General features: G+C 43.3%; 2 protein-coding genes across 2 annotated transcripts; one reads left to right on the forward strand and one right to left on the reverse strand.

Annotated features, from left to right (window-relative positions):
• Nucleotides 1-19,010: 19,010 nt before the first annotated feature.
• plin2 (perilipin 2) lies at nucleotides 19,011-22,419 on the forward strand. The gene is made up of 8 exons (XM_076112451.1): nucleotides 19,011-19,087; nucleotides 19,265-19,313; nucleotides 19,580-19,775; nucleotides 20,156-20,238; nucleotides 20,363-20,615; nucleotides 21,277-21,455; nucleotides 21,562-21,678; nucleotides 21,774-22,419. The coding sequence occupies exons 2-8, from the start codon at nucleotides 19,284-19,286 to the stop codon at nucleotides 22,233-22,235; spliced, it is 1,320 nt and encodes a 439-aa protein (XP_075968566.1). The 5' UTR covers nucleotides 19,011-19,087; nucleotides 19,265-19,283; the 3' UTR covers nucleotides 22,236-22,419.
• Nucleotides 22,346-24,868, reverse strand: cdca9 (cell division cycle associated 9). Its single transcript, XM_076112453.1, has 9 exons — nucleotides 24,320-24,868; nucleotides 24,099-24,230; nucleotides 23,951-23,988; nucleotides 23,815-23,866; nucleotides 23,622-23,689; nucleotides 23,408-23,469; nucleotides 23,257-23,325; nucleotides 23,075-23,156; nucleotides 22,346-22,811 (listed from the first exon to the last, which is right to left on the reverse strand). Exons 1-9 carry the CDS (start codon nucleotides 24,429-24,431, stop codon nucleotides 22,701-22,703), a joined length of 726 nt encoding a protein of 241 aa, XP_075968568.1. The 5' UTR covers nucleotides 24,432-24,868; the 3' UTR covers nucleotides 22,346-22,700.
• Nucleotides 24,869-25,177: the final 309 nt, after the last annotated feature.

Genomic DNA, 25,177 nt, shown 5'->3' on the forward strand with positions numbered 1-25,177 from the left:
AAATGCCGAATTTAAAATAACATAAATACACTGGCTTTTGTCTTGCACAGTCACTTTGTGCATGCACTACTTCTGAGAATCCCTTGTGCATCCGCCTCTGTGGGCATACGCACAGTAATCCTAATGGTACGTCATTTGTAACGGGGTCTCCAGTGTTTAGTCGTGGAGGCTCAGCGTTTACTCGAAGCACATGTGGCCGCGGTGGGGTGGGGTGGGATTGACAGCAGAAAGCATCGTTAGCCGTAGCAAACATTCACCGCAAACCGTCCGTGGAGACCCTGTCAGACACCAGCACCGCCGATCCCCAGTCAATCATGTTTCCACTGGATTTAGTCATCCATCCTTACACATAACCGTTCTCACACTCGCACGCAACCTCCGCTTTCCCGTTTCCCAAAAGGAGTGAGGTCAGTGGGAGAGATAACCGGTCTTGTATTTGTTTTTCATGCCTGTCAAAAAGTCAGTGGATCTGGAACTAACTGCCTCTCCACTTTCTCCAAGAAGCTGAATATTTATGTTTTACTTTCAACTTTGTGCCGGTGGCTTTGTTCTACGTTACCCCTGCTTGGCCTTTTGCTCTCCGTGCACACTTCATGCAACTCTTCCACTCTCACTCCATCAATATATTTTTTCTCCTCCCGTTTCTACAGACATCCTCGTGTCTGAGTGCGTCTCCGTCTCCTCTTGTTCTCACCTAGATCCACATCAATATCACTCCATTCATTTTCCGCTCTTCCTTTGTATCTTCTAACATGGCACTCGCCTCCTACTATCTTTGCTTCTCCAGGTCTCTGTGTTGTTATATTTTACTGTGTTTTATTTAACTCTGGTCATTTACAAAGATGTTATTCAAATGTATTCTTTTTTACCCATCTTTGCTTTAACCTGTCACTTTTTTTTTTACAGTATTTCTTCAATGCCTTGAATACTTACGGCCTCATTTCCCCAAAAACATTACACTTTGTTCCTCCTGTCTTCTAACTTGACTTCATTACTAAAGGATACATCAGGCCATTGCCTTGTTCCTGTGCTTCTCTACCATTCTTGACCTTTTCGCCTCCAATATCCTTTTCCTCTTTCCTCCCTCCTGCACTGTCCGATCTGCCTTCGTCCTCTCTCTCTCCCGAGTGATCCTCCCCAGTACTGTTTCAACACACACACCTCCTACCTGCCCTCCCTTCTAATTAGGCATCACAAGAGGGCCCCCACCTCCCCCCCTCCGAGTGCTCCCTCTCCCCTCTCGTTAGCGCCCCTCCCCGACACTCCCACCGCAATCCCACCTTGGGACGGATCTGAGGTCAAGGCCGGGGCAGAACAGAACAGACAGAACTAGACGCATGAGCTGGAGCCAAAAGGCAGAGCAGCTCGACTGCAAGGTTGCTGCTTCGTTTTGGAGATCGGCTGTGTGGGAGAAAATGTGCGAGCCAGATGATGCGCGGAGGGCCATGGCTGCTGCGCACTAAAGTCTGAGCTGGTGTCCAGGAACACACAACAAGATAAAACAACAGCGCTCGATCACGCTGACGGAGGGGACGTGGGGCTCGCCCGAGATGTTTCATCAGAGGAACAGGATGCCAGAGGCCCCTGCGTTCCAATGACAAATAAATGATGAAGGAACAAACGCATTCACAAGGGGCTCCAGAGGAAACGGAGAGGGGGACGGAGGGCAGCCACCTGCACAATCACAATAGAGGCGACTGTCTGCGACGGCCGTGGGAGCTACAGAGGCCATAACGCTGCTGAACTGTCCCTCTGCTGTAATGTTGCCATCTGCTGGCAGCTCTTTATCAATGCGTGACAGCAGCCTAATATGAAATCAGAGAGTTTTGCAGAGTGTGTGTGTGTGTGTGTGTGTGTGTGTGTGTGTGTGTGGCACAATAAGACATTCCTGAGAGCCACATGAAACCACAAAAACTCATTATGTGTTTTGATACTGCCGCCTGAACGACGTGCCCTCTCGCATACACTCTGGAATAACACTTCAACATGACTCCAGCGAGTTATGCCATTTGCTGGCACGGGCCACTTTGGGCAGTGAGTCGCAGCGTGTTATTAGAACTTGGCATCAAGTGATTGAAAGGCAAACGGCACTCTCAAGTTCCACAAGATTGTGTGTGTGTGTGTGTGTGTGTATATTTTTCACAAGGCCCAGTTTGTTAATAAACTCCTGATGCTAATAAAACAGTTTGACATTTTGGGAAATGCTCTACTTTGCTATATTACTGAAAATCCGATGAAAAGATTGATACCACTCTCGTGTCTGCACACGAAACATGAAGATCAATTTTATCATCCAGCTCATCGCCAGAAAGGGAATAAACATATTTCTCAGGATATCAAACTGTCAATTTGACGAATAATCAGGTGTTTGGAGTCAAAGACAAAAGCACTCGGTCAGGTCTGGTTTGCTGCTGTTCATCCGTCACCACTTGGATTGTCAAAAGAGGGGGAGACAGTCTTTCATAAAACAAAATACAAGAGACAAGCTCATCATCTGGGACTGCTAGCCAGGTCTAGTTTCAGCCAGTCTTCTGAGGTCATGGCCCATGTGGAAAATTGGTGATTTTGTATTTTTACAATGGATCCCTTGAACTGAAGGATCTTCAGGATTTTCAATAAAGTAAATAAAAAAAGACAAATTGGAGATGAGTGCTAGACCTATAAGCCAAGTTATTGGTTTGTTGTTGATACCGTTGAAACAGAACTTTCTTTGGGACTCAACATCCATTAGAAGCTGCCATGTCTTGTTCTGTTCTGCAGTACTTTTTCTTCACTGGCCCACCGAGAATGGAGTGAAGCGACTTCCTTTTTTTTGGCCCGGCTCTATAGGGATGGATGCCTGCTCTCTGGATTTCCTCTGAAGAGCAGCATCCCGGCTCACCTGAGTAGGACACACAGGAAACATTGCCACTGTGCCAGGAAAGCACAAGAGCGCTGCACGAAAAGTGAAACATATCGCAGCATGGCAATTCCCGCAAAGATGAGTACCAGTGAATTTTAGCTTTTGGATTGAGAGTAACATTGCACACATACACTTCCTCACTGAGCAGCCCTCAGTCTCACTCCACAGATTAAGCCCAGATGGGAACGATGCGATGAGTATGAAAGCTTTTGCAGCGTAACTGAAAACACTCGCCTTTGTTAGCGCGCTCCAAAAACTTGCTCCATCCATCACCGGCCAGATGTTCTCTGAAGCCCTTTCCTTTTCTCCTCAAGTGGGACCCAATCCCCCCTGAAAATTAATTCACTTCCCATTCCACTTGCGTCCACAACAAAGGCCTTCATGAAATCTAATTGGATAGTTTGCGGTCTTTGCGATCACGCAATCAGGCCAAGGAGCCGGTTTTTCGGAGAACAAGAGATGTTGTTGTTGACGGACGATCACTCGGGACACGTTTGCACGCCGTGACCCCACTTAATACTGCCATTAGACCCCCAAAGCTTCCCCATCCTGAAGACTTCAAATACACTGCGCCCGCTGCATTAGGACTCTGAGAGGAACCATTTCCTTGAATAAACATCAAAATCTGTTGCTTTCGTGGCCAGTTTCCTTTTTTGAATTCCAGCTGAGTGTGGCATCCGTACAATGCGATGAAGCCTGGCAGCTGACTTAAATCCATCATGTGTCGAAAGCAATAAATCATGTCGTTATTGCCATAACTTCTAGAAAAAGGAGAGCAATTTCATCCACTTCGATAGAGATATCATTGTCACAGCCTGTATGGTTTGCAGCAATGGTTTTTAGAGGCTTAAACCGATATATTCACCTGAATTTGTGTTGGAAAAGAATGAAACGGCGCACACACGCCCAGTTTGTTTGTCAGTTCAGTGTTATCTCTGTCCTTCAATGTCCCTGATTGGCCAGAGGACACTACATTAAATAGTTTCTAATTCCTCTGGTAAGCACAAAGCTACCGCTGATATTTCCCTCCTGTGATTACTTCCTGTTGTGACGCAGTGATAGGCCTTTACTGTGAGACTTGTTTACGTTCGCTAAGCTAGTGAGCGTTTCCCAAAAACTTTTTGTCGGGAGAGTGTTTTGACACTTTGCATGAACAGAATACGTTTTATTACAAGTTTGCCAAACGGTTATCTTATTGCCAACAAACTTTTAACATTAGGAATACAACAAAAAAATGTTGCACACATCAAAGATTTTACATTTTAGGAAAAGACATTACGGCACTTATTAGCTGATTTGGGTATTGGAAATGGTAACTGGAAGGAAAAAAAGCATGATTGATGCATTCTGTAAGATCAAATTTCACAAAAAATTTTGTTTTAACACAAAAGAAAATTGCAAAAAAAAGGCAAAAGCAATGAGAGGCACAGAGAGAAAAGTGCCAAATCAAACAAAATGAAAGCACACAAAAAGGATTTGCTTTGCTCCGTCGCCCTGGCAGGTGCCAGAATCCTGATTTACAGCGACTAACATTGGTGCTTAGAGAGATGCATGAGTGTCTTTTAAGGGTGCAGCCTCCAGCGCACCACAAGCACCTTCAAATCCCCATCCAGCAAAGAAAGGAAGAAAAAAAAAAAAAACCTGTTTCTGGAAGGTTCCACTTTGCTGCACAAATCAAGGGAATGGAGTGAGAGCAACAAGACCCTCCAAGAATCACTCGAGGTATGTCATTATGTCACCCACAAAGGAAGGCCTATTCCATTTAGGGTTGGAGCCACAGGCCATTTGGCCCACACACACACACACAAGTCACACGACTTCCAAACAGCCACGGACACAAATATAGAGTCCCATTCTTTAGTTCAATAGCAATGCAGAGACCCTGACCTGAGGGGCGAGGATGAAAGGACATGGCCACCGCATAGCAGAGAGGGCGGTAGGCAGCAACTGTTGACGGGCCGGTCTCTGGAGCGAAGCACTGGGTCACTCTGGTGTGTGTGAGAACAGATAAACGACCAGTGCTGACTCATGCCGCGCAGTCAACGCTTGCACAGATGGGAATGCTTGTCATGACCCACTTGAGCAAAAAAAAAAAAAACGAGTAATTGTTCAGTCTTGATATGTGACAGAGACACGAACCGATCAAACTGACGGCACTTGTTGTGACACAGTAGTCAGTGAGGGCGTATCACTGTTCAGCTCATGGAGATGATTCAATTATATATAATGCAGTTTCGTAACAGAAACAAAATCTGTTAATATAGGAGAATTAAGGACTCGTCTACAATCAGTCATTTGTGTTTTTGTAGGGAAAACACAATCAAAAGGTCCTCCATCAGCAGCTTCACACTGATGCTCATGCGCATTGTAAGTCCATTAATGTGCCAATTTTGTGATTTTCTTCCCAAGAGGCCTAATTAAAGTGCACATAATCAAGCCAGCACTGGACAGTGGCCTGGAAAAGAGTTGCAAAGCCTCAAGCGCTTCTCTTGTCACCGACATTCACTGATTGCAGCGTGGACGTGCTCAGCGGGGGGGGGGGCCACATGGCAGCCAGGGTGTCTAAAGCCCAAATCACCTTGAGGTGCCATTTGCACCTGTCGTGGTCATTTACACATGCTGACAGTGGCATCCCCCGCCCCTCTGTTACAGACCCAGAATCTGTCTGCAGGCCAAACAACTGCTTTGTGTTCCACTCACAAGCTCGTCACTAAGCATGTGTCAGCTTTTATTGTCTGCACGAACTATAGGCCCTTTAGGAGATAACTTATTTCGGTAGGAATTAACTGAGTGTGCTGATTTTATAAGTTTGTTCAACGCTGGACTGATAAATTTCAGGTCTGACATTAAAAGGTAAAAGGAAGGACGGTTGTTGTATATTAATTATGATAAATAAAGACTTTAAATACGCAGAAAATTCACCCACATTTTATCACAGTATTTTGAATGTATTCACACTCTCATTTTCATAGTTTCCTGTTGATTACTGCTTGTTTAAGATATTGTACCATTTTCAGATTTGTAGACAATACCACACTGTCCCATCACACATCATCTCATCCACTGTGCAGCAGCATTGGACCTGCTTCAGCATCACTGGAGGAAGAGCAGGACCACAGAACACTTCAATTCATCCCAAAAGAAAAAGAAAATCATAATGGGTCCTGTATATATCTGTAATATTAAATCAATCCTGTAAAAGATTATAAGCCTTTGCCGTTTGGATATAATAAAGATACACATACCCAAAGCACCTGGGTCCCCATTGCTTTACAATAGTAAGGTGTCATTTAGAGAAACTTAAAAGAAGTTGTAAAAATAATACTACAAATAAAAAAATAAAGATAAACAGCCAAAATAACAGCGGTTTTGTGGTGCATCAACTTCCCAAACGCATCTAAAACTGAAGCGAGGCGCCTTCCTTTCACATGTCCAATGACTGAATTAAACGTTGTGTGAATGTGAAGCTCACCTTCGCACAGACAGCGAGAAGAAGCAGTCCAGTCGTCCACAAGCAGCCCCCGGTCATCTCTGACGCCGCGAGCGAGATGTTATTTCAAACTGGAGAGACGCAGTAGTGGTTGCCCGCTCTCCGTCCGACTGTCCCACCAGTCTGTCCCAGTCTGCCCAGTCCCTCAGGGGGAGAAAGAGGTCCGCTCTCGTCTACGCGCTGCGGCTCCGGCTCCAGTTCAGAGAGAGAGAGAGGATGAAGGTAGAAGTCAGCCAAGAACTGCCGGAGACGGCATGACACTTCTCGGTGGCTTCCAGATATTTTGTTCCCCCCACAGCAAACACGTTGCTGCTAAATTTATGTTTGCATACCAGGCGCGCGTCAGGAAAAAGGGGCTCACCCACCTTACATTTCTTAAAGAAACACACTCCCGGTCCCGTTACACGCCGACAGGCTACTCGGTGCGCAGGCATGCTGGTGATGCTTGGTGGTTGTTCAACAAGTCCACCCGCTGAAAAGTCAAGTTTTTCATTTAAATTGTGTCCTATTTTTAATGCCCATGTGAGTTCAGGTGTTTGCATGTCCAATCTTGTTTTTTTTGGGGGGGTGAGATAAACAGGGTGAGGTCAGGGACAACCTTTTGAACCCATGATCATTTTATTGTGCACAAAGACTCTTTTGCACCATGAGGACTTCAGGACAGTTGGAATTTTTTTACATGCTTTGCCCTGAGACCTGAGACTTTCCCATGAAGCCACAGCTCCGGGAAGTTTGGCCTTGAGTTGTCAAAAAAACAAATATGACATTTAAAATGCACATATTTGTTTCCTTGGCGAGCGTTAGATGAGAAGATTGATACTGGTACTCTCACATCTGTACAGTAAATATGCAGTTGAAGCCAGCAGCTGGTTAGCTTAGCTTAGCACAAAGACTGGAAACAGGGGGAAACGACTTACCCGAACATCTAACGCTAACTAAGTACCATGTAACCTTCAGACAGAGCCAGGCTAGATGTTTTCACTTGCTTCCAGTCTTTATGCTAAGCTAGCCATCCACCTGTAGATTTACAGTACAGACCTCTAACACAACAATAAGTTGAACAGTTCTCTTCATGTCAGCTGCTTGTTATAAACAGTTGGCAATACATATTGTTTCCTTTGTTATGACCCCTCTAAATGTCCAATAATGTGTCAATGTAGATTCAATTCTTTCATTTCAAGCTGCATGTGGTTTCTCTCTTATATCACAATTTAAATGAATCAAAAAAAATGAGCTAAACATTGGCTTTAAACGTTGCTTTATTAATTATTCGCATACTTATTATCCTGATGGTAAAACAACATCAAAAAGTCCTAATTCTCTTCCTCAGGCCCTGCCCCCTACATCATGGGGACTCCAGGTACTTGGGCTTCAGTTGGAACGTGGACCATGTGTTGTCGGCTGTGCACCAGTTGAGGATTTCGCCTACTTTTCACAGCTTTAGATTTAGTCACAAGTATGAAATGCATTAGTCTTTCAAGTTATGCGCCCAGCGCTGCCAACCATGTGCCATTTAAGGTCAAGGGGAGTTTTAGCTGAATCAAGCTCTGAACTGCTTATGAACTGAGATCAATTGGAATGAAACATTCATACTCTTGGCCTTTGCATGGCGTATGAATGAAATCGGCTGTTGTTTCTGATTTACCTTGATGAGACCCATGTCATTCCGCTCCGGCTCCGGGGGGAAATAACAGCTCCCTCTGTTTTTGTGAGGATCGTATTTTTCTTGCAACTTAATGAAGGTCTGCATTGTATCTTTGGACATGAATGCCTCCCACACCGGCGAGATGCATTTTGAATGCAGGCCTGACCTGACGTGTTTCATTTTTCTGAGTACAGTAAATGACTTGTACTAACAGACCTACTTCGCTGTGATTCTATCACATTTAAAATAAATATCTCAGGGATTCAATAAGGAGTACGACATTTTCCACTTCAGTAAGAAAGGAATTCTGTATTCCAGTATAATTGATGGCTGGGGTCGGCAACTCCTCTTCCTTTTGATCCCATACCTTCATTAAAGTAAGAGACATTAAGTTCTTTGAAGCAGCAGCCCAAAGTGGTCGTGCATTAGGACTTGCGTGTCGCTTTTGAAGCTGTCCAGGACCACCGTAATAACAATGTTCCTAGAGATTGTCATCTGCCCTCAGCCAAGCTCAAAGGTCTGAGGGAGATGCCCATTGAGAGCCACACAAATAGTACAGGTATGTATGGAATGAGCCACCTGAATTGCTGTCTGACACGCAGGCCTGAATTCAGCTTAATCTCTATTAACACGCTGAGCCCAGGAATGTAAATGTTTACTTTCCCCGGGGAAGGAAAATAAATCTTTACCTGAAGCCTGAAGAGGGGGGCTTAAACTGTTTCCTTTCCACCTTGGGGTTAAATTATTGTCTTTAATAGCTCCTTGAAATTCAAAGACAACCTGCTCATGCCACTCATCATGCAAAGGCCACTGTCTTTGAAAGAGCAGGGACTCCGGGAGCCCCCTGGTTGAACTTTGACCTCCCACACGGCACCCCGAGAGCACAACAGACACCCCACAAAGCAGGAGCGAGCGGTGGATAATGCTTCGAGACATGAATAGTTCACATTCACTGCGACTGGCGGCGCATAGCTAAGCCACGTCCTCATGTTTCAAATGCTGTTGCTCTTATTGATGGACATGTTCAGCGGGGATCACTCGCTCAAAGCTACCATCAGCGGAGTTGCATAATCACTGCCCTGAGCACAAATGTATTTTTAGGGACTCTACGAGCCTAAATAGCGTCTGTCAGTTGTTCACTCGACAGATCTCACAGGGACTTTTCTGTGTGGGAAGACAAATAAGGGGTTTGAGGCAGCAGCTAATGACAGTCTTTTAGCTGACATCTTTTGTTTGAATGCAATGATGGGCTGGATGCTAGATGCTCATTGACACTGTTTCATGCTTCTAGGCCTTATTAGAGGCAGCTGCGTATGTTTTTTACTCTGCAATTTATATGCATGAACACACACGCATGTAGGTATGACTTTACAAGTGCAAAATAGGGCCACAGTATGTACAGTACATGTGTTGGTTTCCTAGCTAAACATACTTGCAGCAGGTCAGTGCCCCCCATATGAGTAACCTAGTTGTCCCCCTTCGGCTGACACCAAACATAGCTGTTTGATCAGTGATATTTGGCCTGAGAGTCAAAGCGCTGCTTGTCACATGTGTTCAAAGAGAGGGCAGGAATTTGCCGAGTACCAGCGAGAGAAATTGCCCTTCACGGGACACCAGCTAGCTTGTTTTTGCATTAAAGAGGCAGCTAACAGATTTGTTTTTTTCTCCTGCAAGCAACGGAAACTTCATGATTCAAGAAATACTTTTTGGAAGTACAATTATTCACTCTCCAGCCAAGAGTTAGATGAGAATATCGATACCAATCATCTGTTTCTGATATGAAGCGACAGCCAGGTGATGGATAGACTAATTTACCGTAAATACTGGAAAAAGGAGGAAACAGTAGGCCTGGTTCTGTCTAAGGGTAATAAAACTACAAGTTCACCAATCAACACTTCGACCAGGCAACCAAAACCAACACCTCTTCATGGCAACCTCTCGACACGACTCTTGGAAGTCACTGAGAAGAAATAGTCCTGAATATAACCCTTAAGAAAAAAAATTAACTTGGCGTTTCTACACTTCGGTTTTTGTACGAATCGGGCAAACAGGATATATCATGCTAACTTGTGAGCTTTAGAGGTGCTAATGAGTGAGTTTGTTACCTTTGACAGAGCCAAGCTAGCTATTTTCCCCTGCTTCCCGTCTTTATGCTAAGCTAAGCTAAGATTTGAGAGTATTATCGATCTTCTCGTCTACTTTCGGAAAGAAAAGCTAACAGTCATGATTCCTGAAACGTCACACAAACACCTCATGTTGTCGAGGCACCTCGTTATGGCTTCCAGTACCCCGGCATGCAGTTTACCGCCACTCGGTTACCTTTCCCATCTGCCCCTGATTGCATTTACGGCTCTGTGGAATTTGGCACGCTATCAGTATGTGTGTGTGTGTGTGTGTGTTTTTTCGTGTGTCTGCTCATGCTTGAGACTCCGAAGGAAACAAAAGCTCCCGCCATTGCTGGGCCACAGTGTCCCGGGCATGCCAGGCTTGCTAAGGGTACAGTAACCTGTGTGTCTGTCAGCGCAGATCGGTTTCAGCTACAGGCATCGCGTTACATCAGGCATGTCATATCCAGAGCGTGCTGTCTGAGGGCATCATGCCACAAACCACCAGTCAGACATGTAGACAGTGGGCACAACAAGATCTTCACGTTGTTGCCAACGATCAGTCAGCCTGTCTGAGAGCCCAAGGGTATAATCTTTTCCTTCTTTCTTTCTTTAGGGAAGTATCTAATTACGTACAAATCCTAGCTTGGAGCTAAAACCCCAAAATGCTGCTGGATGAATATTCATGAATCTGCCTGAACTATTTAGCGATGAATAACTGCCGATGAGTTCCACCGAAGAAGATTAAGGCATCGCACTACACAAATCCACGATTTCCTGTCATCAGAGCAGCAGACACGTATGTTTGTGGATTTGGGTGTCTGTTGTATCAGTGAATCTGCTGCAGGCTGATAGCTGGCAGAAGAGTTGAACGGCATCATTTAGGGTGAAGAGGACTAAACATCCCCTGGGATTACTTTAATCTGCGAGGATCGGGGAAATAAGTGCCCAAGCATGTTTTTCACATTTTCCTCCCCCTTAAGTCTTCGTCTTTTTTTTCTTTTTCTTTTTTAAATCACAGCTTACCCTATAAAGGCAGAGCAGTATTACAAAAGCAGTGATGTTAAAACAATGAGGTTTAACAACATTTTGACCAAATATGACTGTGTTTTGTCTTTGCAGGGCAGCATCATCAGATAATCTTGAACCTTTCCCTTTGTTGTATGAACAACAAAGGTTTGGCAATACTTTTTGGTTAGCATTGTAATTAGACAGGTGTTCCGTAAGACTTTTGGGGGATTTTGAAAAATATGTGTGCTTGAAATTGTGTAAGTACATCACAATTCATGACTCATCTCCTTTATTTCCAGGAATATGAAAAAAAAATGAATTGCTGTGTGGAGATAACGAGCATCGAGGGTCATGTAACGCAAGCCTGGACCTCACAGTGAATCCTGCTCCTGCCAGTGTGGTTGCCTCAAATTTCAGCATCTTTGTACTGGGCTGCAGACCACTGGCTACCCATACAGACCACCTGGGCAGAGGCCTGGTTGGGTGCATGTCGTCTGTTGACAACGCATGTGTGTGAAAAAGAAAAAAAAAGCAGAGAAGGAGAGTGAAATGACAGACAGCTTGGCCCCCGCTGTCAGCTGCCACTCGGTTCCCATTACGACTCCTCTCATCTCCGAGCCGCGCTCCCTTGGTTCCTCCACACTTCTGCACGCCTCAGGTATTGTTTTGGAGGCTCTATAGCTGAATGTCCGTCTGACAGAGATTGCAAAGGAGAAGCCCGGAGAGAAAGCAGAAATGAAGCAAGGGCCCATTTCCCACGTTGTTCTTGGCTCCTGTCTGCCCCAGAAGACTTAAGCGAACACTTCCAAAACAAAGAGATTGTCTGTGTAGGTGCCCAAATAGCTAACCCACGCATATATGCACACTTGCACACAGACAGAGACGCACTCATGCTGGGACATAAAAAATGTTATTCTAAATCCTTCTAAGTGCCTATTTAAGCAGCTGTTTTCTGTAAACACTGGCTCCGACAGCAGAGCTCGGACATTTGCTTTTGGATTACTCTCAATTATATCATAATTACCAGGACTCGGTCTGGTTGTCAGCAACAGCAACCAGAAAATATAGCTGTGAATTGCTGCCGCTTTGCCAGCACAAACAGCCGGGCCCGCTAATCCCAACACGGCTCTGTGAAAACTGCCTGTGGCGGGATATTGTAGAAACATGGCGGGGTCATGCGGGACGGTGTACGACCCACACGACAGATAGCCTTCTGTGGTCGTTGCCTCCCCTCCCATCTGACCCATTCAAAGCATGCGCTCATTGACCCGCGAGACCTTTTTTTTTGTCCGTCCTGAGAAAATCATTACTGAAAATCCTTAAGGTGGAAATGGGTCAGGGTGTGGTCCCACAGCGAATCTCATTTTAAAGAACATATTGACCCCTTTCTCACACTTTTAACCTTATAGTTGTTGACCCTTTTAATGTCCTGATCCTCGCAGTGGGAAATGTAGACGGTTAACTTGGATGTCTTAGCTAATGAGCCGGGGTCATTATCTGAGGATTACATCCGACAGGTGCACAGAGCCCTGCTTAACAAGGCCCTGGTCTTGTATATGTGTCTATATTGTAGCCATAAGTCTGCAGTTACTGGCCTGCTAAAGAACACATTGTCTGCGTAGATCCGTTGTTTATTGAAGGCTGAAGTAATGGTTATTTCAAGAGGGCAAGCATCATCTTGTTAAGATGTAATTAATTTCTGCATGCACGACCTCTCCAGCTCCGGGGTTGGGCTGAAGCTAATAGCGCCAAATTTAGCAGTCGGGCTACACAACATTTTGGGGCTATGTTGGTCCCAGATGTTTAAAATTCTGGTGTAAATTCACTCTCACAATAAGAAATCTGCCAATATTTATTGTGCAAATGTAATAAAAATGGTTTGATTCTAAACAGAACAGAAAATGCATCATCTAACTCAACTCAACAGAGATAAAAGATAATGGGTGCCTTTCAACAAACAGCTGCAATCATGACTGTCACCAAAAACATCAGTGACTATGAATTAAGATGTCCTATTTTGCAAAAAAACAAAAAAGATTTTTAAGAATTTGACTATTTTATCATCTTTGATTGGTCCAGCTGATTAACTTTGTTTTAGCATAAAATTAAACAACCAAAGACACTAAACATGTTTGACTGTCTGGCTTTGCTTAAAGCTGCTATAATCGATATTTTTTTATTAACGATAAATCGCATTACTACTTTTAGGTGAGAGTGGTCACTGGTAGTGATGATCCCACAGAGAATTATCACCAAACTGCAGTTCCTTATGGAGCTTTAGAGCAACTTTTGGCTAATTGTTTTTCTGTTTTTTTTCGGCCCACAATTTAACTACTTTGGTTTCCTCTCATAGCATAATGTTTGGCCACAAAAACAAACAAACATTGAAACAATTGTATGCCACTTCCCCAGCTCTAAATGACAGAGATACAAAGTTAGCTGCTAGCTGGTGAACATAGCGAAGCATTTAGCAGCTAAAGGAGCTAGCTTGGTTAGCGGGAAAGTTGTCCAGAAATTAGATCCCTGGGCAGTTAGCTAATTAGTAATAGCTAATCCAGGCTGCTAGTTCCTGTGTTTACTTTCAGTAAGACTGTGTTTAAGAGTTTAGGAGTATTTTTTTGGTTTATTTGGAAAATTTAAGAAGGTTTCTGCAGTTTGTCCTGACACGCAACGTTTTGCCAGACTCCTGAATCTCTACAATGGAAAAAAAAAGTAGTTTTAATTTCTTTAATCTGCATGTGACATCTTGAGAACCATAATACGGTCATTTAGAGAGCTCTCAGCTATCTGTAGTGTATCTGTATTCATAATCCCATTGCATCTATTGTATCCACAGCGACTTGTTACAGGTATGATGGACAGTCCAGCAGACTGTCGTCGCTCAGGCTACACTGTCTGTTTGAGGGTAGAGTTAACCAAAGCATACCGCTGCTCCAAAGACATGTCACTTTCTTTCTCCTCTGCTCTGAAGCCACATCTTTCTCTCTCTCTGTCTGTGCTCTTTCTTCACGCAACGCCTCTGACTGTGTTTGATGCGGAGGTGTGACACCTTCCCAGTAGCCCACAGGTATCCGTTACCCAGCCAGGGGGCCTTGGCATGCTGCCCACAGCCCTACCTGTCTCAGAGGGCACAATAGAGGGATGCCGTGTGAGGATCTCCTCTCCAGTCCTGCCAGACCCGGTAACCCCTTGCTGCCACCTGCACACCAACGGACCCCCTGGGGAGGGAGAGCGCCTCCATGACTGATCTTTCTTTTTATCTTGACTGTATGTAGAATGAGAGAAACAGTCCAGACTTGGCTCACATCACTACCGCCTGTGTTCTGTTTGGAACTGTGCACATGTCTTTTAAATTTGTCCCGAAAAGATGGATTTGCTTTCTCACCTAATTTTCATTTGAGATCTCGTATGCCCCACTTGTCAATGTTCCCTTGGATGCATGTCATTTTTATTACTGCAATTAAACCAATGCATTCCTAATTGTGCCCAATCATTTTTACCAAAATAAAATAATGAATAATTGTATCTACTATTTCTTTAATTTCTTGATATTTGCATGCCTGTCAATATTAAATAGCAGGCAAATAAATGAACTAGAACAAGGGGTGGCATGGAAGGGGAAATCCAGGGAAGATAGGCTGTGAACTTTTTCTACTTTGCTGCTCTCTAGCGGCCTAAATCTGCAAATACTAGGAAGTATGCTTGAACTCAAATACAATGACTTCTGCTAATGGTTGATATCTTCTTATCCACGGAGATCGAGGGACTACAGCTCAGTTAAACAGGTGGTCTTAGATTTGAATACATTTCAGTTTCTGTTCAAATTTAAAAGGAGTATTCATTTTTTTCAGTTAATTGGCACTCTGCTCACACAAAAATGGTCTGTAACTGCGTTCAAAACAATGAATAAAGAATTAATTCCAATATGTAGTGCTTTCATTGTGAAATAATCTATTGCAAGACTCTCAGGTGATTTGCAACATCAAGTTAGGACACTGAACTGAAATGACTCTGACTATGTCACTTTGAACTGTGTTTACGCAAGGTGAGTCAGAGTTGAGTCAGAGTAGCGCTCAGCCATGTGCACGGACATACTCGACTAAACTGTATTGGTCTCATTTAGCTGTGCTGTTCAAAAAGTTTGTCACTTTGAAATGTTAAAAGTATATTTATTCTTTGAGGGACACATTTAACATGTCTTCACTAAAACTGTTGATTTCTAACCCTTAAAACTGGACATTAAAACACAATAATTTCCACTATTTAAAATATGTTGACCCTACAGTAATCCTTATAAGCCCATCATCATTTATTTAAGAAGGTTTAATATTACAGAAAAACTGAAGGCTTATTATTATTATACCCCTGAAAACCCAGGAGTATGATAGAGTTCATCGTGTAATCCCAATGAGTCATTATTCTTGATCAACTGGTTGTACTTTGCTTTCCATCACACCACATAAAGCCTGATTAAAGTGAAAGCATATGACGTGGACAATAAAATATGAGCAGATCAATGTCCATTACAACGTGGTATCTCTGTGTGTGTGTCTGTGAGAGGCCTATGTTCTGTATGTTATACTATAATACCAACTAACTTAAACTCTTCTTCTGCAGACATTCCTTCAGACAGAATCTTATTAAAAATTAGAGTCTGTGGTTTACTGCAGCCAACATTTTCATATGGGGTCCATTTGAGTCATACAAGGGCTGATAAATGGGCCCAGACGGGTTCATCTACACAGAATCTAATGTGTCAGCCAACTGGAGAATCTGATCTAAGACCGTGTTTCCTCATCTGGCGTCCAAATGTGTTGAATAAACGATACTGCCTTAACACTTAATTTACATTTTTAATAACATAGAAATTCTTTGCAGAAATGAAGCACTGGTGCATAGAAAAAAAATAGGGAAGTGCTCTCGAAGTCAAAACAGGGTCACACATCTGGCTCCGATGAGCTACTGGCAAACACAGACCTGTTCATCGGTTCACGCTGATGTATGGTGTTTATTCAAGCCGTTAAGTGAAGTCATCAGAAATGTATTAAGCGAGGTGTTAGGTTGGTCACATTTCCTGCATTCATTTAACAAATAGCATATATGTTTCTCATAAATAGCATGACCTCAAATACACTGGCTGTTTTTAGGTATTTTCTCTTGGTGGCAAACTTTACTCTATGATGTGAATTTCTCAAAGCAGAAAAATATCATACAAGTCTCACTTCTTTTTAACTTTGAAAATACTTGATCCAATTCTAACAAAATCTATCCGATCTAGGATCGTCCACCATCGTCTATTATCTCTTCCAGTGTTTTTTTTTAAACCATGATGACTGTCTAAGGCAGGGATTCCCAAAGTGTGGTGCTCGCGCACCCCAGCTGCCTCTAGGGGGTGCGCGAGAGGAAAAATATAATGGTGGTCTAATGGTGTAATAATTAATATTAAATATAATTTTCGCAAAATAAAAACATGAATTATAAAAATTCCCTTTGTAAGATTTCAATTTCAAATTAAAAACGTACAATTTAATAAATAAATGCACTTTTACATACACTAGCTAGCCTAGCTTGTTCAGCTAACGTCAGCTAACAGCTAACTTCATTCATTCAGCAACATTCATGCAAATATGCTAAACTGGCTGAAATCGGGGAAACTGTCAGGTGGGACATTTGAAGCTATCAGTCATAAAAGAGGAGAGGGACAGAGAGAGAGAGAGAGGAATCGGAGGCGAGAGAAACGGAGAGGTGCGTTAGGGAGAGACCGGGAGAAGAAATCGACCCGGAGTCAGGGAAAGATGAGACGGAGGAGACCGAAAAGGAGGAAGGGATTGCACAGACAAATCGGGAGCACATGGCTGAACCTTAGTTGTTTCCTGTGAAGATGGAAGTTTATTTTGAAAAGACAGTATGCAAGCGAAAACAGACTCATGTTGCTGGACTTTTGCAGGAAAAACACACGAAAAGTGAGGAGTAATTTTTCGTAAAATATCAATAAAACGGGGATGAATTTATATCATTGTATAAAGAGAGTGACATGAGAAGATCAATCTCATGTCTGTAAGTTAAATCAGCTATAATCACTATTTTTAAGTGATTAGTGACTCGTCTAAAACATTTTAAAAATGAATAACTTCAATAGAATCATTCTATACACTGTAGCTTCTTTACATTATATTAGAATGTAAAGAAGCTACATTGTATTAGAATGTAAAGAAGTTACAGTGTTGCCTTTTCTTTTCTTTCCACAAGAACGCAATATTGTCAGGTTGATAAAAAAATGTCACTTTACTTCCTGACATTATTGTTATTTTACCGCAGGGGTGTCTAAACTTTTTTCACCTTGACTCCGCGAGTCAAGGTGAAAAAAGAGGAAACGAGAGTGAGCATCAGACTGGGAAAAAAAAGAGGAAATATGATGAAAATGATCTGGGCTTCACTTGGATTGGCAATGCAGATTGCCCAAAGCCAAAGTGCGTGGTGTGCAATGAGGTTCTGGCTAACAGCTGTCTGAAGCCCTCTTATTTACGTCGCCACCTGAACAACAAGCATGCCAGTGCAAGTCAAAAGCCCCTTACATTTTTTATATCGAAATTGGAGGAGTTACAAAACAGCCCAAAACAACTGCAGTCTCATTCTATGTATGGTTAATTGTAAATTAAATGTGATGCAATCTGCCTCTGAGCCTGTGCGTGTGTCCTCGCCATCCTTATTGCTCTTTCAAAGTGACGCCTTGTGTAACTGAAATTTATTGAAACTTTGTTGCAGTGTTTCAGGGTGTTTTCACACCTTCAGTTCGTTTGCTTTGTTCTGATTCAGGGATTAATACGATACAATGTTGCAGTTGCCCCTTTGTTCGGTTTGTGTTCACACTGCAACATTTAACAGCGGACTAAATATTGCAAACAAACGCCACGCGCGAGCAAACTGTTCTCTCATTGGTCCGATTTCTATGCGGCTATAAATAGGCTCTGTTGCTTCTTCTTTTTTTTAAGGTGTGGGGGATTGGGGGTGCGTGAAAACCCGGTCGGGATGTAGAAGGGGGTGCGTGGCCTAAAAAGTTTGGGAACCGCTGGTCTAAGGTATGTAAAGCATATGGCTTTGAGCCATGAAATGAGAGTAAGCCCACATGGGTCCCAAATGATGAGGCCTGTGCCACACAAAGTCCTCAAAGCTGAGTTTAATAAACAGCAGATGTCTCCAGGGCTTGTGAGTCACAGGGACAATCACAAAGCCCTCGGCTTCACTGTGCTTCACACGTTATAGTCGTCTGTGAAAAAGTTGATTAATCGCAGATTTGTTTGAGAACACAAACCACTAAAGCACGATATCATCTGAAGTAAAAAGGACCTTCAGCATTGTCTCAGGGCCCTTTCTTTTTGCAGAAGGGCCAATTTACCGTTGTTCGCAAAAGTTAAGTGTTTAAAAATGGCAGGAAAACTGAATAAATATGGTCAATTATGTGCACGGTGGCCTACTCGTGTACACTAGTGCACAGAGAATGAGAAGAAAGCCGGTCCTCTTGTAGTTTATGGAGGTTATGTGCTTTCATCAATATAATCTCAGAGCTGTGGTTACTGTAGGACTTTATGTTTTTCCAAGTACTGGCCTGTAGCCTACTTGAGCAGACATGAAACATAATAATGATAATAATCCTCATTTGACCAAAAAAAAAACCATGTAGCTGGCTTGTGTAATATTAAGAAATCAGACTTCTGTTGTGTGTCATAGCTTGTGCGCGTGACTGCCGGTCAGAGAGGAATTCCCCCGACTGAACTTTTACCCGTTCTACCTTTGCCCTAGAAACGTTTCTGTCGCTTACGTCAAAGTGCTGCGCTACATCTCGCGATAATTGCAGAATATAAATACAGCCACCGTCGTGTTGCAGTTAGTATCGGTTCAGCTCATTGACAGTTTGGAAACGCTTGTAACTACCGGTGAGTCTCTACTTGTCTCTTTAAAGCTACTTTGTAAACGGCGTCACAGCTGTAGTTAATGTTTCTGTAACAAATCCACGGGACCTGTCATTATACTGTAATAACTGCTGTAATACGGAAGTAATAGACCTTGTTCTTTTGAGTGGAGACGTTAATGTTGTGTTTTATCTATCGTAGGTTTTTGTTTTCAGCAGAAATGGCAGCAGCTACAGTTATCGCAAATCAGGTGAGTTTGCTACAACGAATCCAATCTAATAAAGGATATTTAGCCTATTTTGATAATATTTGTTGGAATGTGATAAAAGAAAAAGCTGCTTTTGGCCTTTTAAAAGTCAAGAAACGACTCTAGAAAGTAATGACACACTGTAATTCCATTTATTCCATTTTTTAAGTTTGGAAAAGTTTTCTCTATTACTCCTCTCATAGAAGCAGAAAGCCAGAGCAGCACAGTCAACTTGTGAATGAGCCTCCTATTCTGTTATTCCCTCACAGAACGTGGTGGAGAGGGTGACCAGCCTTCCTCTGGTGAGCTCCACCTACGGCTTGGTGTCCAGCGTGTACTCCAACACCAAGGACACCCACCCGTACATCAGGACTGTGTGTGAGGCAGCTGAGCAAGGAGTCCGGACCATCACCTCCGTGGCCCTCACCACCGCTTCACCCATCATCGGCAAGCTGGAGCCTCAGAGTAAGAGCCCTTGTAGTGTGGATGTTAGATCACCTGCTAAGTCATCTGTAGACAAGCGTACTGGATGTTAAGACAGAATGTGAAACTGTGAGGGTGATTATGTGCTGACCAGTTGAGTCACACAGAGCTTGAATCAGGAAGTTGAGGTCAGACCGCTGGTTCCTCCTCATCTTGATCTTTCACCTGTTTTTCCAGTTTTATTTCCAATCATCCTGATTTGAGCCAACAAAACTTTATGATCCCCAAATCTTTCACTTAAAGGAACATTTATTCACTTTTCTCCATAGTATTTTCAGATTCCATTTATTTATTGACATCTTTGTTACAGCTTGCCTTATTACATCTTATCTTAATTTTAAATTTTTTTTGTTTGCCTTCAGTTGCCATTGCCAATGACCTGGCCTGCAAAGGTTTGGACAGGATTGAGAAAACCTTGCCGATACTTCACCAGCCATCTGAGCAGGTATGTTCTGGATTAATGATCAATAGCATGTGCAGTTACATGGTGTCAAAGGTCACAGCAGTTATAATCAAGCAAAATTGTATTTGCTCAGTAAGTATTTGCTCATGATTTCCTCCCTGCCCAGATCATCTCCAGTGCCAAGGATGTGGTAACCAGCGCTAAGGGCGTTGTGACGGGCACAGTGTCCGGTGCCAGGGACACTGTCTCAGACACTCTGACCTGCGTCGTGGACAGGACCCGGGCCGTGGTCAGCGGGAGCGTCAGCACAGTGCTGGAAAGCAGAGTGGGCCGGCTCGTGAGCAGCGGCGTTGACACGGCACTCAGCACCTCGGAGAGTCTGGTGGAGCAGTACCTGCCTCTGACGGAGGACGAGTTGGGTGAGACCGTCATCTGGTTTAACCCACAAATACCATGACTCTATTGTTACTGGTGAACCACAGCCAATGATTTATCTTCCGTTTAAAAGATTTTAAAGAAAATAGCTTGCCGTTTTGGCTTCAAATGTCTAAATAAGCAAAATATAAGTAAGGCTAGTGAGATTAGGCTTGTTTTTCTTTAACAAGCGGCATCAAAGGTCAGTTACTAACAGGCAGCTGGAGTACATTGTTCAGGGTAGATTTAGTCCAGCTCCCAGGAAACAGGACTTGCGTGCTTAATAATGCGCTTCTGAGATTCAGAATTTGCATCAGCGGCTTGTTTTTCCTCCATCCTTAAAGGAGCTTTTGTTTAGAGTGAAGTGTGGTGTGCAGAAGTTTATAGAAAACAATCCTGTAAAACTATTTTAGTTTAAATGGATCCGTTTTAAAAGGATTGACTGGTGAATAACTCCATTTGTCATGGCTACAGATACTTTAACATGCAAAACTCAGCAGCAATTCGTAGCAGACAAGTCTCGTATTTCATCAATTTAAAAACACGAAGCAGTTATACTTTTACCTGTACCCTTCAAATCTTACGTCAGGATTTTCATAACAATAACAGAACTCAAAGTAATCCTATGTTGCATTTTTAATGAGTCGTTTCCCTCCCTTGCGACAGAGCTGGAGGCGAAAACTGTGAAAGGCTTCGACGACAAAGAGCCAAGCTACTACGTCCGCCTGGGTTCCCTCTCCACCAAGCTCCGAAAGCGGGCGTACACCAGGGCGGTGGCCAGAGTCAGGGACGGCAAGCAGCAGAGCATGGAATTCATCTCTGAGCTCAACTCGACCGTTGACCTGGTGGGTCTCCTTAGTAGACATAAGGAAGCTGAATATTCATCAACATTCTGAAAGGAAATATTTTTAAAAGGACAGAAAATAAAGATTTAAATGTTTGTTTTTCTAGATTGAATATGGCAGAAAGAACATCAACGGGGCTAACCAGATGATAAATGACCAGCTGACCTCTCTGGCGGCGTGGAGGTCCAACGGGCCAAACCAGCAGAACAGTCACAAGACAGAGGTAAGAAATATGCAATGAGGTAACATACTTAAGATGAAAAGCACACACTAATAAGTGTGTCAGGTTATTTATATGGTTTCATCCCCTCCTCTCAGGTTATCGAGTATCGCACCTTGAGCCTGGCCCATTCCCTCACCCAGCAGCTCCAGACCACCTGTCTGGTCCTCGTCTCCAGCCTACAGGGCCTCCCCAACCACATCCAGCAGGAGGCGCTCTCCCTCAGCCGCTCCGCCACGCAGGTCTACATCAGTTTCAGCAAGGCCGGCTCACTGGGAGATCTGCCAGACAGCGTGCTGACCAGCAGCAAAGTCCAGCTGGGCAAAATCAAAGATTCCCTCGACAACGTCATGGATTATCTGGTCAACAACACGCCGCTCAACTGGCTGGTAGGTCCTTTCTACCCCCGGCTGGCCCCGGAGACGACTCACGCGCCGGCTTTGCCCTCCAGCTCTCCCTCCACCCAGTCACACCAAGAGGAGCCCATGGAAGTGGAAATGGACACACTTCATTCCCAGCAGATATCCCAGCGATCCATTACAGCTTTATGTTCAGAGTAATATATTCCTCTTTGTAGGCAAAGGTTTGACTTTACCATTGTTCCATGTCAAACACCACGCTATTTTAGACTCTTTAATTCTTGCTGAAATCTCGTTTTTATATGCTAGCAAAACCTGTAACGCTTTGTCTTCTACATAAACTCTACTGGAATTAAATTAAATACATTTTTTACACTTGTGATAAGCATCATGATTTTTTAATTGGCCATACCAGACGCAAATTACACTCACAATGGTAGAATGTTAAGCTTTATTATAGATTAAAAAAATAAAAGAAACTTCTATAAATTAATTGAATTAAAGTAAAATGTATAAAATAGAATTAAATAAGAGGAAAGCCTGTTCACAGTGGATCCTTAGTCATCGCTGGCAGCGACCTTGCCTTGACAGATAGTCCATCAGACTCTGAAATCCAAAAATCAAAAAAGGTACATATCAAATGTTTAACAAAATACTCGCGTCACATTATAAGAAAGGAATGCGTATTACCGAAAGCTTCTTAATCTGGCACCATGCCACGTCATCCAGCACGTCCAAGTTGATATCAGCCTTTGTCTCGTCAGAGAAGCACACACTCTGGGAAGGAAGAGAAGAACATGGAGAACACATGCATACATATTTGGGTAAAATCTAATAATCCAGGTCTATTTTAACACTTGGAAATAAGTCTCTTGTGGGCTGGAAGGGTTTCAGTGCTTCATCCAAATGCTTTGAGGAGCATCGTCTCACAAAGCTCGGGGAAGTTCCATTGGTTTGAATGAAATAATGAAAAAGCATTGCTTCCTCAAAAGCTGGTACCAAGTGACAAAGATTAAAAAATAAAAAAATAAAACTAGTACCTGTCCCTGTGCTGTGGTTACAGTGATGTGTGCAGCAGAGCCCGCCATGGAACAATACAGCTCACCAGCAGAGACGACAGACCTGGGACGCGCACACAAGATTCACACATCTTATTTAGTTAAATACATTTGTACAAGTGCAACTCTTAACAGGTTTTGCTCCACTGAGGGCAATAACAGACCTGAGTTTAGGTTTGCCATTAGTCTTGGTCAAGACGCTTCCAGTTCTTTTGGCAGAGACTGAAGAGTCCCTGTAGAAAATAAATGCAATCTTATATTCCGTACTCCTTTACCACACGTAAACACAACAACGTCTTAACCTCCAGTATTTACCCGATATTTCCAGTGCTGCTACTATTGACTAGTGTTCTAGCCCTTTTTGTCCCCTTTCCTCCCTAGAATATAGAGAACAATAAAGTAAGCAAACCACAATTGGATACAATTCCAGAAGCGATGCATTTGTTTAGAAGTTGTGTCACTCAAAGCACCAAGTTAAAGCCAGTTTATCTCGCTGATGTGTGCGAACATTAGCCGCTACATTGCTTACCTTAGAGGCCTTGGATGAAGACCTCCAAGGTGGGGTGGACTGACCCGGTGAAGAATCTGTTGATTTTACTGTAAAAGAAAGAAGATTGCTGTTATAACAAAAGTTGAATTTCAAAAACAGGATTTTAAACTTTGCTTTTCACAGTCAAAATAAATTGTTACTACTACTTGGGTTTTGAAGGAAGTCGTTTTACCTCTTTTGCTGAGCGCCCTCCTGAGGGGCTGCTGCATCTCCAGGGACTCATTCTGCAACAGGTGATAATCAGGACAGTTATAAATCTAAAATTAAAACACCTCGAGATGGCGGCACGCGCGATTTAACAGACTCACCTTCATGGCAATTGACACCTCACTTGCTGAGATTTCCTCTAATAGAACAGAGAAGGTGGTGAAATAAACACGACAGGAATGACTGTCATCGTCACTCAATTCTGCTACATAAATGCAATTGACTTGACTTCTATGAGTGATGGCTCACCGCTTATTAAATCCCCTATGCGCGTCTTTTGAAGAGAATGGGGTATCTTCATCAGTTCCACTTTGAAGGCCTTGTCCACCGTTGCCAACAGGTTCTCCTTTTTGGCATACAACTCGTTCATACGCTCCTGTGCTGTGAGAGGGGAGAAAGGTCGCCATGTTTAGGACCACGGTGTTGTTTTGATGTGAAACCTGCTATTTGACCAGCAGTCACTGCCAAACCTTCTTTCTCAAACTGTAGAATGAAGAGATCCAGTCTGCTCTGTCGCATATCCCGGCTCAGCTGTTCTTTATTCGGGGTCTTTCCTGCGTTTCTCGTCCGCGTCGTCGACATCTTGCTGTCCCGTCTTCTCAAAGTTCACCGTGTGTGTGTACGACCGCTCCCGGGCCGGTTCGTTAATCCCACACCTGGCTGCGCAACGTCTAATTAAGATATCCATGCGCGTGTCGGCAATCACCCATGAGGTTTTAAGAGCTGCGTGTGTTGCGTGGCGGAAGGATACGCTTCGTTGTTTTTTTATATGAAAAGGGGCACTTTTGTGTCATCCCTGAGAATTCCTAATGAAGAAGCATTATGACACCAGAAGAAGGATTAGTTTCATTGCATGTGCAAAGTTCATTATTTATCGGGGAAGAAAAATCCACTATTTAGGAAAATAAAATGACATTCAACTCTTTTCTTTGTATCCACTGTGGATGGGGCCCTACTTTTTGAATACTACATAAGCATTTTGGCTATTCCAAGATATTGCACCTTGACAATTAGTCTACAAGAGCAGCCTCTCAAATGCAACACTAAACAACAGACGCCACAAAATAAAGGCAAACGTAGGCATCCGATTTTCACAGGCTGCAGCCATCACATAAAAGTGCCCTGTTGTCTTTTTTGGGAGACGGTTTCCATTGCAGTCCTACATGCACTCAAAAAGACAGGAGAAAAAAAGTACTGCATTTGTAAAGCACTCAGAATATTCTGGAAAATATCAAGAGTTGACTTTCTAGCTGTAAGATGACCCTTGATTATCAGACCTGCAGTGACTGCAATAAAAATCCTGGGTGACGAGCAAGTGATGGAGGACG

Source organism: Anarhichas minor, unplaced genomic scaffold, assembly GCF_050575085.1.
Source record: "Anarhichas minor isolate MPS153535 unplaced genomic scaffold, ASM5057508v1 ptg000049l, whole genome shotgun sequence".
NCBI lineage: Eukaryota > Metazoa > Chordata > Actinopteri > Perciformes > Anarhichadidae > Anarhichas > Anarhichas minor.

What these genes read in the sequence shown, in the direction of transcription:
- plin2 (XM_076112451.1), top strand. Translation starts at nt 19,284, where the DNA reads ATGGCAGCAGCTACAGTTATCGCAAATCAG. An exon ending in TCAACTCGACCGTTGACCTG is followed by an intron (nt 21,456 to 21,561) that starts GTGGGTCTCCTT and finishes TTGTTTTTCTAG; the next exon opens with ATTGAATATGGCAGAAAGAA. An exon ending in AGAACAGTCACAAGACAGAG is followed by an intron (nt 21,679 to 21,773) that starts GTAAGAAATATG and finishes CCCTCCTCTCAG; the next exon opens with GTTATCGAGTATCGCACCTT.
- cdca9 (XM_076112453.1), bottom strand. Translation starts at nt 24,431, where the DNA reads ATGTCGACGACGCGGACGAGAAACGCAGGAAAGACCCCGAATAAAGAA. An exon ending in CATAGGGGATTTAATAAGCG is followed by an intron (nt 23,989 to 24,098) that starts GTGAGCCATCAC and finishes CTGTTCTATTAG; the next exon opens with AGGAAATCTCAGCAAGTGAG. An exon ending in GAGGGCGCTCAGCAAAAGAG is followed by an intron (nt 23,690 to 23,814) that starts GTAAAACGACTT and finishes TTTCTTTTACAG; the next exon opens with TAAAATCAACAGATTCTTCA.